At 41.5% G+C, this 12474-nt stretch overlaps 1 protein-coding gene across 1 annotated transcript in view; it reads left to right on the top strand.

Annotated features, from left to right (window-relative positions):
- LOC146549940 (sodium- and chloride-dependent creatine transporter 1) overlaps window positions 1-12467 on the top strand; it is a 14260-nt gene extending 1793 nt beyond the window's left edge. Inside the window, exons 2-14 of the mRNA XM_085258709.1 lie at window positions 161-457; window positions 3647-3778; window positions 3861-4197; window positions 4471-4603; window positions 5746-5880; window positions 5996-6099; window positions 8922-9046; window positions 9156-9268; window positions 10063-10203; window positions 10651-10753; window positions 10842-10942; window positions 11020-11190; window positions 11412-12467. Of these exons, the coding sequence (XP_085114835.1) occupies window positions 161-457; window positions 3647-3778; window positions 3861-4197; window positions 4471-4603; window positions 5746-5880; window positions 5996-6099; window positions 8922-9046; window positions 9156-9268; window positions 10063-10203; window positions 10651-10753; window positions 10842-10942; window positions 11020-11190; window positions 11412-11540 (2021 nt within the window). The 3' untranslated portion in view covers window positions 11541-12467. The remainder of the gene's footprint in view (window positions 1-160; window positions 458-3646; window positions 3779-3860; window positions 4198-4470; window positions 4604-5745; window positions 5881-5995; window positions 6100-8921; window positions 9047-9155; window positions 9269-10062; window positions 10204-10650; window positions 10754-10841; window positions 10943-11019; window positions 11191-11411) is intronic.
- The last annotated feature ends 7 nt before the right edge of the window (window positions 12468-12474 follow it).

The raw sequence follows: 12474 nt of genomic DNA, 5'->3' as shown, positions 1-12474 counted from the left end.
GCTTGTCTGTCCCCAGTGCTGACGTGTGATGTAAAGATCTGAAACTGTATACTTGCCAGATGATGTGTTGTAATATTTTATGCTGTTGTTATATTAATGCCATTTAGTCATTTCCATATCTTTGTGCTTGTTTTTGAATCAACCCTGTTCTTCTGTCCAGGTGAAATCAGTGTTCCCCAGCTGGACGCAGGGATACTGTCTGAGGAGGAGGGCAGCGCATCAGCTCGCCCTCTGGTGCCTGTGCCTGGGGTGGGCTCAGGGTGCGATGACGGCGGAGGGGGTGGCCCAACGCAGACCCAGGACGATACTGCGGCTGGAAATGGGTCTGTAACAGTACCAGCAGCGGAGAGAGAAACCTGGACCAGACAAATGGACTTCATCATGTCCTGTGTGGGTTTTGCTGTTGGCTTGGGCAACGTGTGGCGGTTCCCTTACCTGTGCTACAAAAATGGAGGAGGTGAGCTCCCAGAGCACTGTGTAAATGTACTCTGAGTAAAACGTTAAGTGTGTATGACTGAGCAGCAGCATGGTGGCTCTGTGTTTAACACTGCTGCAGAGGGCAAGAAGGTTACAGGTGCAAACCTGCTGGTTGGCTTTCCGTATGCATTATCTTCCTAGCACAGATGAGAGACACGCATGTTTGGCTAATTAGCGATTCTAAATTGGTAGTAGATGTCTCTGTTGGACTGGCACCCTTTATCCTCCAACTGTTGTCTGGTGGGATAGGTTCCAGCCATAGCATAAAATAGATAAATGACTGGTATTAAAAGCTAAGGAAAAAAAGCTACCACTAAGAAAAAAGCTTCCATAAGAGAAAGTTAGGGTCCAGTTTGAATACATTGAAGCTCTTTTCTTTTAATGCATTCTTCATGGATGCATCATTTAAAATAACCAATTTAGGAGCTCCTTCACTTCACACTACTGGTGCCATCTGCAAAGATTATACCAAAATTATACCATGATAATTATACCCTTGTATAGCAAAGAAAAGGTGGCTCAGCTATCAGCCCTGAGGGTCACAATGCTGGTGAAAGTCCACCATTTAGCCACGAAACCACCATGGGACTAAGTCCTTACTGACCTCTTTATAATTATTAAAATACTATGAATACAATATTCAGCAACAAGAAATTCAACAATTTCCATGGTGATATGAATAAAGTATTTATCCATCTGTGTATCTATTTATAAAATATTATTTAATGTAAAAAAGATTACGAGTTACAATTAGCTTGGTATCAAAATGAAACGTCTATTTAAAAAAGAGATTCTGGGGAAAAAACAAAGTTTCTCAGTGATCCTTTAAAGTATGATCCTCTAACTGAGCGATCATTCAGCAGTGAAAATAAACTCAGATAGGCAGAAGGACAACCGTGAAAGTCAATGCGATGAGATAAAGTTAGACAAAGCAGGGCCTGCGTGGCTGTGAACACGTAGCTCAAAAGCCATGCCCCATCATGTGATATCGCCATATTTATTATAGCTGCCTGTTGCTTCATAGGCAGACTTAGGCCGAGCTGCACTACGATCTTCCTCTTCCTTATGTTGGCATATGATGTTATTTGAGCTGTTCCAAGTCCTCCTTTCATCTGTGCCAACTTTGTTCCCTCGTTACCTGACCTGACTGCAGCTTTTGGCCTAGACTTTTTCCTTATCTCTCTTATCTCTGCCCTACCCACTTTTCATTTTATTATGAGGTGTTTAGTTGAAGTAAAACTAAATGAGAGACTGTGTGTCTTAGTCCAGCCCTTTTTGTCTCCCATCTATGTGTCTTGTGACGAGTGGCTCTGATACCCACCTTCTGGTATCATATAACAATAGCCTGCCTCACACAGTCCACCCCCCTGTGTTCCTGCCCAGCGCTCATGAGACAAACAAAGGTGCTCTTTCCCACCCGCCTGCTGATAAGGAGGCATATGGATATGTCACACAATAACCGTCCTGTGACTGCGCCCCGTCCTTTCCCTCCGCGTCAGCGCAGTAACATCCGCTACAGTACTTCACTTTCCACCTTTGACCAACCCAGGGTACACCTTGTAACTCAACAAAAAGTATCCGATAAGAGCTGAGGCTTTAAGTGAGCACTGCTTGTTGGTGAAACAAGGACACGCTCCTCTGGAGACAATAACAGGTGAATACACAAAATTATTGCCCAGACAATCTCATCGATTTATTTGTAACCCAGCTGTTAGGCCTGATGTGTCCGGTTTAGCTATGATTAGAGAGGATTTACTTAAGCCTATTAAGGATGCAGTTGCGTGATGATTTGGCCAATTTGTTTGGGTATGTCAGCACAAGAATTTTCTCCACTCATTCCATTCAGTCGTCCTATCGCATCTTTCTCCCCTTCTCTCTCTTTTCCTCTTTCTGCATCTCTCTCAGTCTCCCACCCCTTTCTCTCTTAGACTCTCGCTCACGAATGTTTCCTTATATGGCTACAGCCCTCTCCTCTCAGAGAATCACATAAAGAAAAATGAAGCGGATGAGAGAGAAATTGTAAAGCATTTGCACAGCGAACCAGGTCAATGCCTTTGTGTGTCATTTTTGTTATTTGTTGAACCTCTGACACGTTGATGTCCCAATTTTTCTGCCAGCCTCTCCGGTAATCTGTCCATCTTTCCCTCCTTTCTTCTTGGCCTCTTTCTGCTCTGCGTCATAGCTGGTCATGTGACTCCACTCCCATCTGCACGCTGTGGTGGCATAACCGAGTTATGTTTATTACTATTCCACCCAAATCATTGCAGGTAGATACAGGGAAGTAAATTCCTTGTGCTGCCTTTTTTGCACCTTTTTGCTATGTTTTCTTCTTCCTCATCAGAGTAGGCTACAGTGTGAGAATTCAAAATGAAGTTATTTATAGAAAACACTTGCTCTGAGCCAGCTGCTGCCGATCAAAACAAAACAAGTCCTAGATGTCTCTATCAGGACTAATAATTCCCATCTGAGTCCACTGTCGTCTCACATTCCCATTTTTCTGTCTCCTCACCTTGCAGTTTTTGAGTTCAAGGACAAACTAGTGCAGTTGCCTCTGCACGCGGGAGACATTGTCTCCCACACTGACTTTCAGCGCAGCTTTTATCTGTGGGCTTGTCTGTCCTCCTCCCTGACTCCCCCCCCCGTGTTCTGTGTTGCTTCTTCCTCCTTTTAACCGTTTCTTCTTGAGCTGAACGTTTAATTACACTGTGTGTGTGCACATTCTTAAAGACATTAAACATGACTTTCATGTCACGTTTTCTGCCTGTTTCATTGTCACACATATTCAAAGAGCCTGAATTTGTTAATTCTGCAGTTGAAATTAGAATAAATTATAATATGAATTAGTTGAATTTAATGTTAATGATATAATTAGTTGAAGATTTGAAGATATTAATGAATAGCATTTAATTGTCTCTAAATATGCTTCCTAGCATAACGTCTGTGGGAGTGCGGCTTTGCTAATTTTCTTTTTCAAAGTCAGTCCTTGGTCTATTTACATTTTTAAACATGAAAAAATTAAGTAATGTATTTCTCCAAAGTTTCTCATAGTTGTTTAATTTAGCACATGAGGCATTCATTGTGTTTATTAAACAATATTAATATTACAATAGTACAGTATTGAACACTGTTTCTACCTGTCCGTGATGAATATGAGTGCCGTGTGTTGCAGGGGTTTTCCTGATCCCTTACTTGTTGATTGTGTTCATCGGGGGCATCCCAGTTTTCTTCCTGGAGATTGCCCTGGGACAGTTCATGAAGCAGGGAGGGGTCTCTGCCTGGAACATCGCACCCCTCTTTAAAGGTACGTGCAACACATTTATCTGAAAAGCTATAAATCTAGCCACCATTTTTTGATTTAGAGCTCACCTCTCCTCCTTCATTAGGTCTGGGCTTGGCCTCAATGGTGATCGTGTTCTTCTGTAACACCTACTATATCATGATCCTGGTGTGGGGCCTCTACTTTCTCTTTCACTCTTTCACTAACCCACTGCCCTGGGCCACCTGCGGACACCCCTGGAACACCCCCAACTGTACACAGGACTTTCGACGCACCTGCCACAACCGCAGTACTGCCCAGCCTGCTCTACCATCGTCTGCCGCCACCAACTCCAGCCTCTTCTCCTCCGCATCTCCGCTGAACCTCTCCTCAGCCCAGCTCCTCCTCAATGGCAGCTGCATGGATGCTGAGGGCCTGCGTTCTCCTGTCATTGAGTTTTGGGAGTATGTCATCCCTTGATTAAGCAGGCTTTCTGCAGTTTTTAAGTACATTTTTAAGGCTGTGCACACAGGTTTTTTTTTTTACCAGTTGCAAAATGCATCTTATTTTAAGTTTTGCTGGCATTTATATGCCATTTGCAGGATGTATAAGGAAATATAGTTTCAATTGAAATCCAGCTGTGCACTTTATATTTGAACATTATTTACCTCATAGCTTTAAATGTCTTTGTTGTGTTTGGAAACAATGTTTTTCACATCTTTTGTTCTTTCTTCTAGACGTAAAGTGCTTCGTCTGTCTGGAGGGCTGCACGAGCCCGGTGATATAAGCTATGAGATGGTGCTGTGTCTTATAGCCACCTGGATCATTGTTTACTTCTGTATGTGGAAAGGAGTTAAATCTACTGGCAAGGTAAAGTATTTTCTGCCTGTGCAATACAAAATACATAATGTTACAGGGCTGAGTGCAGATTAATATTTATATCCGTTAGTATGCTGCACATAAAAGGTTGTCAGGGATCATGGAGTGCAGTCTAATGTTTGAACGGCTTCATGGAAAGATTTAAATAATTGCAGCATTTTTGCCCTTTGACCCCAAATCAGCTTTAGTGTAATGTGGGGATCAGTGTCTAGACTGAAACACAAATTACTCTAAATATATGCATACTCTTGTTCTTTTAAAAGTTAGTCATATTCTGTATATCTTTTCACTCGGGCTGCAATCCCTAAATCTTTATTATGTAACACTCCGCATACAGACTGCTCAGCCTTCCGTTTTGTAAAAAAAAAAGCCCATTCCTCATTCTTTTGAATCTCCTTATGCTGTAGCATATTGAGATGTGTGTGTTTGCATACTTGTGTCTCCAGAGTAGCCAAAGCTCATAGAAAGAGGGGAAAAATAATGAAAGCCACTGAGCCAGCCAGCTATAAGCCGATTAGTAACTTTCCACCATGTTTGAAAGCTGGAAAGGGGCTTTTCTGTCCATGTTCTCCCCTAGATCAAGGCAAATATGTGCTTTCTCACTGCTTTGCTCTCACCATACTGAAGCTTGGACTTGATTTTTCTATAAGGTAGCAAGGTAGCAAGCTGTGACTTTCTCTGTATAATGTGACAAAGACTGCATTCTGAAAAGGACTGCCAAAACCCCCTGCTATTGCAGGAGGTTTACAAAATATCTGGCTTTCCATTTACAGGCTACCTTTTCTCCAAAGTAATATGACAGGCCTCATTACACATCTACTACAGGAAGGACCTAATGGGCTTCTACTTATGACACGAGTATTTGCAAAGCAGGTAATTGTTTAATCAAAGTGATAAAAACATGCTTAGGCCCAGCTAGATAAGCTGATGAACCATGTTGATAAGCATTAAGCATTTCCAGCTAACCTGTTCATTTAATATGAGGGGCCCAACTGTTTAGTTTTCTCCTTTCACTCAATGCAAGTTACTGCACAGTCTTCAAACTTGACCTCCCCACCCCAAGTATGTCCCAGAAATGTTCCTAAAAGTATTTAGAGGTGTGCTTAACAGGTCTTGTTTTTATCTCTCTGCAGGTTGTGTACTTCACAGCTCTCTTCCCTTACCTGGTTCTGGTTGTTCTTCTTGCCCATGGGGTCACTCTGCCTGGAGCATTGGATGGCATTGTTTATTACCTGAAACCAGACTGGTCCAAACTGGGAGAAGCACAGGTTTAACTTTTGCATAAGCTTTGCTTTGGATAAGAACTGTTCAAATGACATCTAAGAAATGTAAGTCAAAACAAATTTGGGGGGAAATTACTCACACGTGTCTTTTCTATAATAGGTGTGGATAGATGCCGGCACTCAGATTTTTTTCTCCTATGCCATCGGACTAGGTGCCCTGACTGCGCTGGGTAGCTACAATCGCTTCCATAACAACTGTTACCAGTGAGTTTATACACAACATAGAATCAGACGCTACTGTCACTGAAAGGGGGCCAAAATCAGCACAAAGTCATAGCCTGAATCTGCATTCTGCTTCATGTGACTGTGGACTTCAGTACTAAAATAAACCAAAAAAAAATGTATTTCCACTACAAATAGGCTTTCTTTCACTATACACCCAATGACAGGGAGAAGCGCAACCTCAGTCTGACCTTGCTAATGATCACATGAAGACCCAAAAAGATCTGAAACATTCCCTCACTTGCACTTTGAATGCTTTATTGTAAGATCTGATCTTTTCTCTGAACACCACTATGACTATTAGACTAAAACACTGTGCATTAGAAGTCTGATCGAAGATTCACAGTCATAAATAGTCGTAAATATATAAGAGATCTATTTTATCTTCAAGCAAACACCCCTTTATGCATTTCCAACAAATGTAGAATATCAAGTATGCACTCAATGAAAACTCTCACATGGCTTCAATGAAAGTTTTCATTGGTTTGTAAGCTTGCATATGTTTAGCCAGAAGAGACAGATATGTAAACCTATTAAGAGCCTTTTGAGGTATTTGGCTACACAGTAGTAACAAGGATTTTATTTTTGTAAATCTCAAGCACGTACTTATTTAGAGGGCACTTAACAGTATGGGCCACATTTTTTTCCTCTCTTGACCACAAGTTGAAAAATGAGTTCACATGAGAGCTTTTCAGCCCTGTTTCTTACACACATTAAAGTAGGCCCAGAAATAGATGGCAAGATTTCTATAAGCTATTCTTAGAGTTCAGCATGTAGTATGTTTTGCATCTGGGTTACAGATTTCTTGCTTTAAAAGTAAAGCAAACATAGCTTGATTAATGATCTGTTTAGGGATCAAACTATCAGCATCTCCACCTGTTGGTTCACCACTTATATGCCCCAAAGTGCACACACTGCCATAAGAGAATCTTTTACTGACTCAGGTGTGAATTGTTTAGAATATAGCAGTCAAAGGTCACAGTCCTTGTGACCTCGCAAAACATATTCCTGGCCATAATGCAATAATTCCTCTGCTGATTCATATAAACACAGCCTAAGAATGCTAGCTGTGCACAAAAACAGCCAAGTAGTGATGCAAGCAAGAATAACTGGATATTTCCATATATATCATTTAATATTTATGATCATTTGACATATCTCTTCAAGCTATGACAGGAAAATGCAGTTTTATCGAGCAGTTTCTGGTGCCTAAGTTGCAAAGAAACAGCACACTGTTTTGCACCAAAGTCCTGGTCCAACCAACCTTTTGGCTATGAGGGCAAAAACCTCACACATGCAAGGAGGTGAGAACCGGCCAGTGAAATTTGCCCCTGTAGTGATGCTGGCAATTATTTTATTTTTAGCCTGTGGCGATAACCTGTTCTGGATTGAGCTTGATAAACCACTTATTGAGCTTTTTTCAAAAGTTTAATCATTTACAAGCGTGCTACAGGTATAGATACAGGTATGTATTTTTTTTGCCTCGCTAGCCAACACAGGAATTTCAAAAACGGACACAGAGTGAAGTCTTCAAGGGAAAAATTCATATAAAATAAAGAAATAACAGATATAAATGACAGACAAAATACAGTTTTTTTGAAAGTCCATCTATAAGTTGTGGAATATTAGGAAATGTAAATAAAGTTTTAGACATTTATTGTAGATAAAGTTAACATCACTTTTTAATAACCAAAAGATGAACAGTTCTAGTATTTTATAAAAAATAAGTAGTTTATTAGAGTGAGTGATTGGATCCTCTGAATATACTTACACAGTGTTTACACATAAATAGTAAGCTAAAAAACAAAAGTAAAGTTAGGCGTGGTTTTAGATAGATGGTAGCAGCTCTGTTATGTTGAGTATAACTTTTTAAATTCAGCATTTAACAGCCATGTTTCCTGGTGTGTGATGACAGTTACAGCCTCAAAGAGCGGCTCCATAAAGAGCGGGCAGGGATAGCTCAGTAGGTAAAGCGGTTGCCCCGTGATCGGAAGGCCAGGGGTTCGAATCCCCTGAACGGCTACCCTGAGGTACCCTTGAGCAAGGCACCATGCCCACACGCTGCTCCCCGGGCGCTGCACTGGTGGCTGCCCACTGAGTGAATGGGTTAAATGCAGAGAAGAATTTCCCCACGGGGATCAATAAAAGTGTACATTATTATTATAACTTTAAGTTGTTTGAACAGGTAGGGTCTTATTACGGACTGCTTTCTTAAAACAAACTGTCATTCTGACTTGTTTTGATTGTTTACATCCACACACATGCTTTTGTGCGCTGCCTCAGATTCGTACAGATAGTGCTGACTGAATGGACTGAATTGCTGTTGAAAGCATTTGCGTAACAGTGTTATAATAATCATCACAATGCAACTGCTGTTTGTACATTCTTCATATCAGTCAGCATTCTTGGTTAGACTTGTCAGAATAAACAAAGGAATCCTGCTCACCGTGTAGGCAGATAACAGAGACGTTGTTGACGTAATACTCATTCGAATCTCCTAACATCACTGCATCATAGATATCGGATATTTTCCTTTCATTCTGTATCATCTGTGACCTTGAGACAGGCTTCTTTGCTCTCTATTCTCCACCTGACAACTGCAAAGACAACATCTGCTTTTAGAGAAATTGCTATTGATCCCCAGTTTAGCTTCCCGGCCCATCTCTACTCTCTATGCCAGTGTCTTGAGTCTCTGACACAGGCCTTATGTTACAGCACAATATAATGCATCCTTCTATCTCATTTCATTTATTTTATGTGATAGTTGCCTTGTTTTTTTTCTTCTTCTCTGTATTTCTGTGTAGGGATGCATTTGTGCTCGCTCTCATCAACAGTGGAACCAGTTTCTTTGCCGGCTTTGTGGTATTCTCTGTGCTGGGTTTCATGGCTACAGAACAAGGAGTGGACATCAGTAAAGTAGCCGAGAGTGGTATGAATACACCTTCCCCCCTGAAACGCTGTGCAATTTGTATTAAGTAATAAGCATCACCAGTGAGAGCCACATGTCCACAGTGATGGCTCTGTTTCTTAATGTGCAGGTCCAGGCCTGGCCTTTATAGCCTATCCCAAGGCTGTGACTCTGATGCCTCTGGCACCGCTCTGGGCAGCACTTTTCTTCTTCATGTTACTCATACTGGGGCTGGACAGTCAGGTACTAATGACTGACTTTCCTTTATATCATAATTTTGGAGAAAGAACTCATCTTACACAAGATATATACTAATTTTACTTGAATCTTACGTGCTTTTATTTTTTGGTGTCAATCTAATTCCTTCTCTTTTTCTATCATTCTTTCATTCACCAAAGAGAGACAGAAACAGCCTGAAATACCAGTTTTAGGATTGCATTTCTCAGCTGCCTGTTTGTTGTGTGTCTGTTTGAGCCACTGCCTACATCCATTGTTTTACAGCCCAGGGATTTGTCAATGAGCTTCTGTGTGATTCACACAGAGAGCGTCTGTCTGCTCTCCATTCATTTACTCTCATTTTCAATTCTCTCCCTTTTCTTTCCCTTCTTTTTTTTTTTAACTGGCATAGCCTATGAATATCCTGCCATCTCTGTTAAATAATGTAAAAATAGCTTCGCAGCTGTTATCTGCTCCACTCTTTATGGTTGCTGTAATATGTTTCGAAGAGATACGCATAAGCATTCTTTAACAGGGAGACGGCTCATGATAAAATGCTCACTTGCAAACTTTTAAGTGTCACTTCACTGCATCTGATGTACAACGATTGTCTGAAAGAGGAGTTTATAGCGTAGTTGGTGGGATGACACAGCGTCCACCTCTGTACTGGAAACAAGAACTAGCTCATTTCTGCACCTTTATGGATATTTTTGTGTGATATTTAATGTGTCTGTGATATCAGACAAAAATACTAACACACACAGAGTCGAAGAATTCTCATTCACTTTTGTTCCTCTACGTTCCCTCTTTTTCATTTCCAGTTTGTCGGGGTTGAGGGTTTGATAACGGGAATCATGGACATGCTGCCCCCAAAATCTGCCCTGGGCTCGCTTCGGCGAGAGGTAGTAGCTGCCATCTGCTGCATCATCTGCTTCCTCATTGACATGTCCATGGTTACTGAGGTAAAGTCAAATTTTTGACTAAATGTCATTTAGTTGTATTCTTCAGAATTAGGTATTTTTCTAGTTAGCTATTTGTAGATTACTAATTATTCTAATTAGGTAGATTTAATTTCTTACCAGTCTTGTAGTAAAGATAAGTGTCCTTTATGGAGCTTCTCAACATTTGCATCATAACCTCCTTTTACTAATAATAAAATGTGCTTGTTGGAACTTGTAATTGGAACTGTAAACCACTCTTAGAAACCAACTGCTCACATATTGGCCCTTTTAGCCTTGTACCACTGCTGTGCTCCTAAATTTGTTAGAGTGAATGCATTCTGTCATTCAGACGTAGCTTTCACTTTAGATTTGTGGAAAGATTAACGGAAGGAACTGCATGTCTGAAATGGGTTATGAATTATTAAAAGGATGGTTCTGATGGTCTTCTGCTCTCACCGTTTCTATCAGGGAGGGATGTATGTCTTCCAGCTGTTTGACTACTACTCTGCCAGTGGCATCACATTGTTGTGGCAGGCCTTCTGGGAGTGTGTGGTGGTTGCATGGGTGTATGGTGAGACAGCGCTGCACAAACACAGCACAAATTATACAAACTGCACTGTCCAGGGCATTCTCACAACATCCTTACATTACCCTGTCAGGCGCAGACCGTTTCATGGACGATGTGGCTCGTATGATCGGCTATCAGCCCCTACCCTATATGAAGTGGTGTTGGTCCTACATCACACCTTTTGTCTGTGTGGTACGTGCTACTTCATTTTTTTTTAAGTAAACTGTATCTGCAAGTGGAAAACTAGTAATATCTTGGCATTCATATAGGGAGTGTTCCTGTTCCATGTGGTTAACTACAAGCCCCTGACCTACAACACAGTGTACACATACCCCATCTGGGGTGAAGCACTTGGCTGGGCGCTGGCCCTATCCTCCATGCTCTGTATCCCTGTCACTGTTCTCTACAAACTACTGCGCTGCAAAGGATCTTTGCGGGAGGTCAGTGTTCATGGGTGCTGGCATGTCTGTTCACTTGCATTCTCCTGTTTCTGTTTACTTTTGATCAGTAGGAATGCGTCTCCTTGGATGTTGCCATCACTCATCTATGAGTTATTTGTTCAACTGATTTCCTCATTAATCATTAAAGAGGACTTATTGCAGAAAACTAAATTGTCCGTCCCGTCCCAAAAAAACCATCTCATTGTGTTTTTACTCTGTAGCGCTGGCAGCACCTAACCACACCAGTTTGGGGCAGACATCACTTGGAGTACCTGGCCCCTGAGAGTGAGGCCAAACTGCTGCCCCCTGCAGGAACCAAGGGGACGCTGCTCTTTGAGAGTGTCATCTGATGAGTTGAGCTCCACAGAACAAAAGGGTCATCTTTGACAGCAGCAGACACGTACATACGCGAACAAACTTACAGATTAATTACACACCCTTCCACTTTAAAACTGTAAGAAAGACCTGGACAATGGACCAAAGATTAGATTGGAGAAAAACAACCATGTATTCATCACATGCTGATATACCCTCTGCTCTGTTTTCTGACTCTACCTCGCTGGCTTGCCCCTCTCTTTCTGTCCCACTCCTGCGTTTGTGCTGTTCTGTCCTGTATTGCTTTGTCTGTGTGATGTAGTTTGTAGTTTGCAATATCTTCCCTTTCCACGCCTTCCTGTCCACGTTTTAACAGCCTCACTCAACCCAAGCAGTCATGCCATCTTCAATGAGCATAAACTTAAAAGAGTCTGATGAGTTGTTTTAAAATTAAAGACCTCATATCTGCTGCTGATAATGCCACGGTCTGAATGCTTATGTGTGTAGATGCACGTATGCCTGTGCCCTTGTGTTTATAACCCATGTCCCGTGCGTGTGTGCGTGTCTGTGTGAACGGGTGTTGCGTTAGACCGTGGGTCACGGTCTGTGGCGATGGTATTTTCCATTTATATGTAACATTGCCTTCAGCCATTGTTTCCTGCCAACTGTTCTCTGTGAATTAACTGTACAAAAAAACAACTTCCATTAGTTAAAAACTAAAATTATCATGACAAGCAATGCACCACCAATTCCAGCTATGTATTATAAACTAACTTAAGTATCCAGTGTGTTGTACGGTCTGTGAATCAGTGTTAATATTTGGAGGGGATGATTATTATTATTTCCATGTGAAGAGAAGGAGAGAAACCTCTGGGTGAGCTGTTTAAAGAGCAGGAGGCTGGGATGACAGAGAATTGCTGTGACGCCTGATGAGATGCAATAAATGGCCAGATAAAGATGGATGTAATG

The sequence above is a fragment of the Mchenga conophoros genome, linkage group LG20, assembly GCF_057382185.1.
Source record: "Mchenga conophoros isolate Kocher_MC1m ecotype Shallow Benthic linkage group LG20, M_conophoros_male_GT1.1, whole genome shotgun sequence".
Classification (NCBI taxonomy): domain Eukaryota; kingdom Metazoa; phylum Chordata; class Actinopteri; order Cichliformes; family Cichlidae; genus Mchenga; species Mchenga conophoros.
The sequence above is the reverse complement of the archived record's forward strand: the minus strand, read 5'-3'. Positions and strand labels throughout refer to the sequence as shown.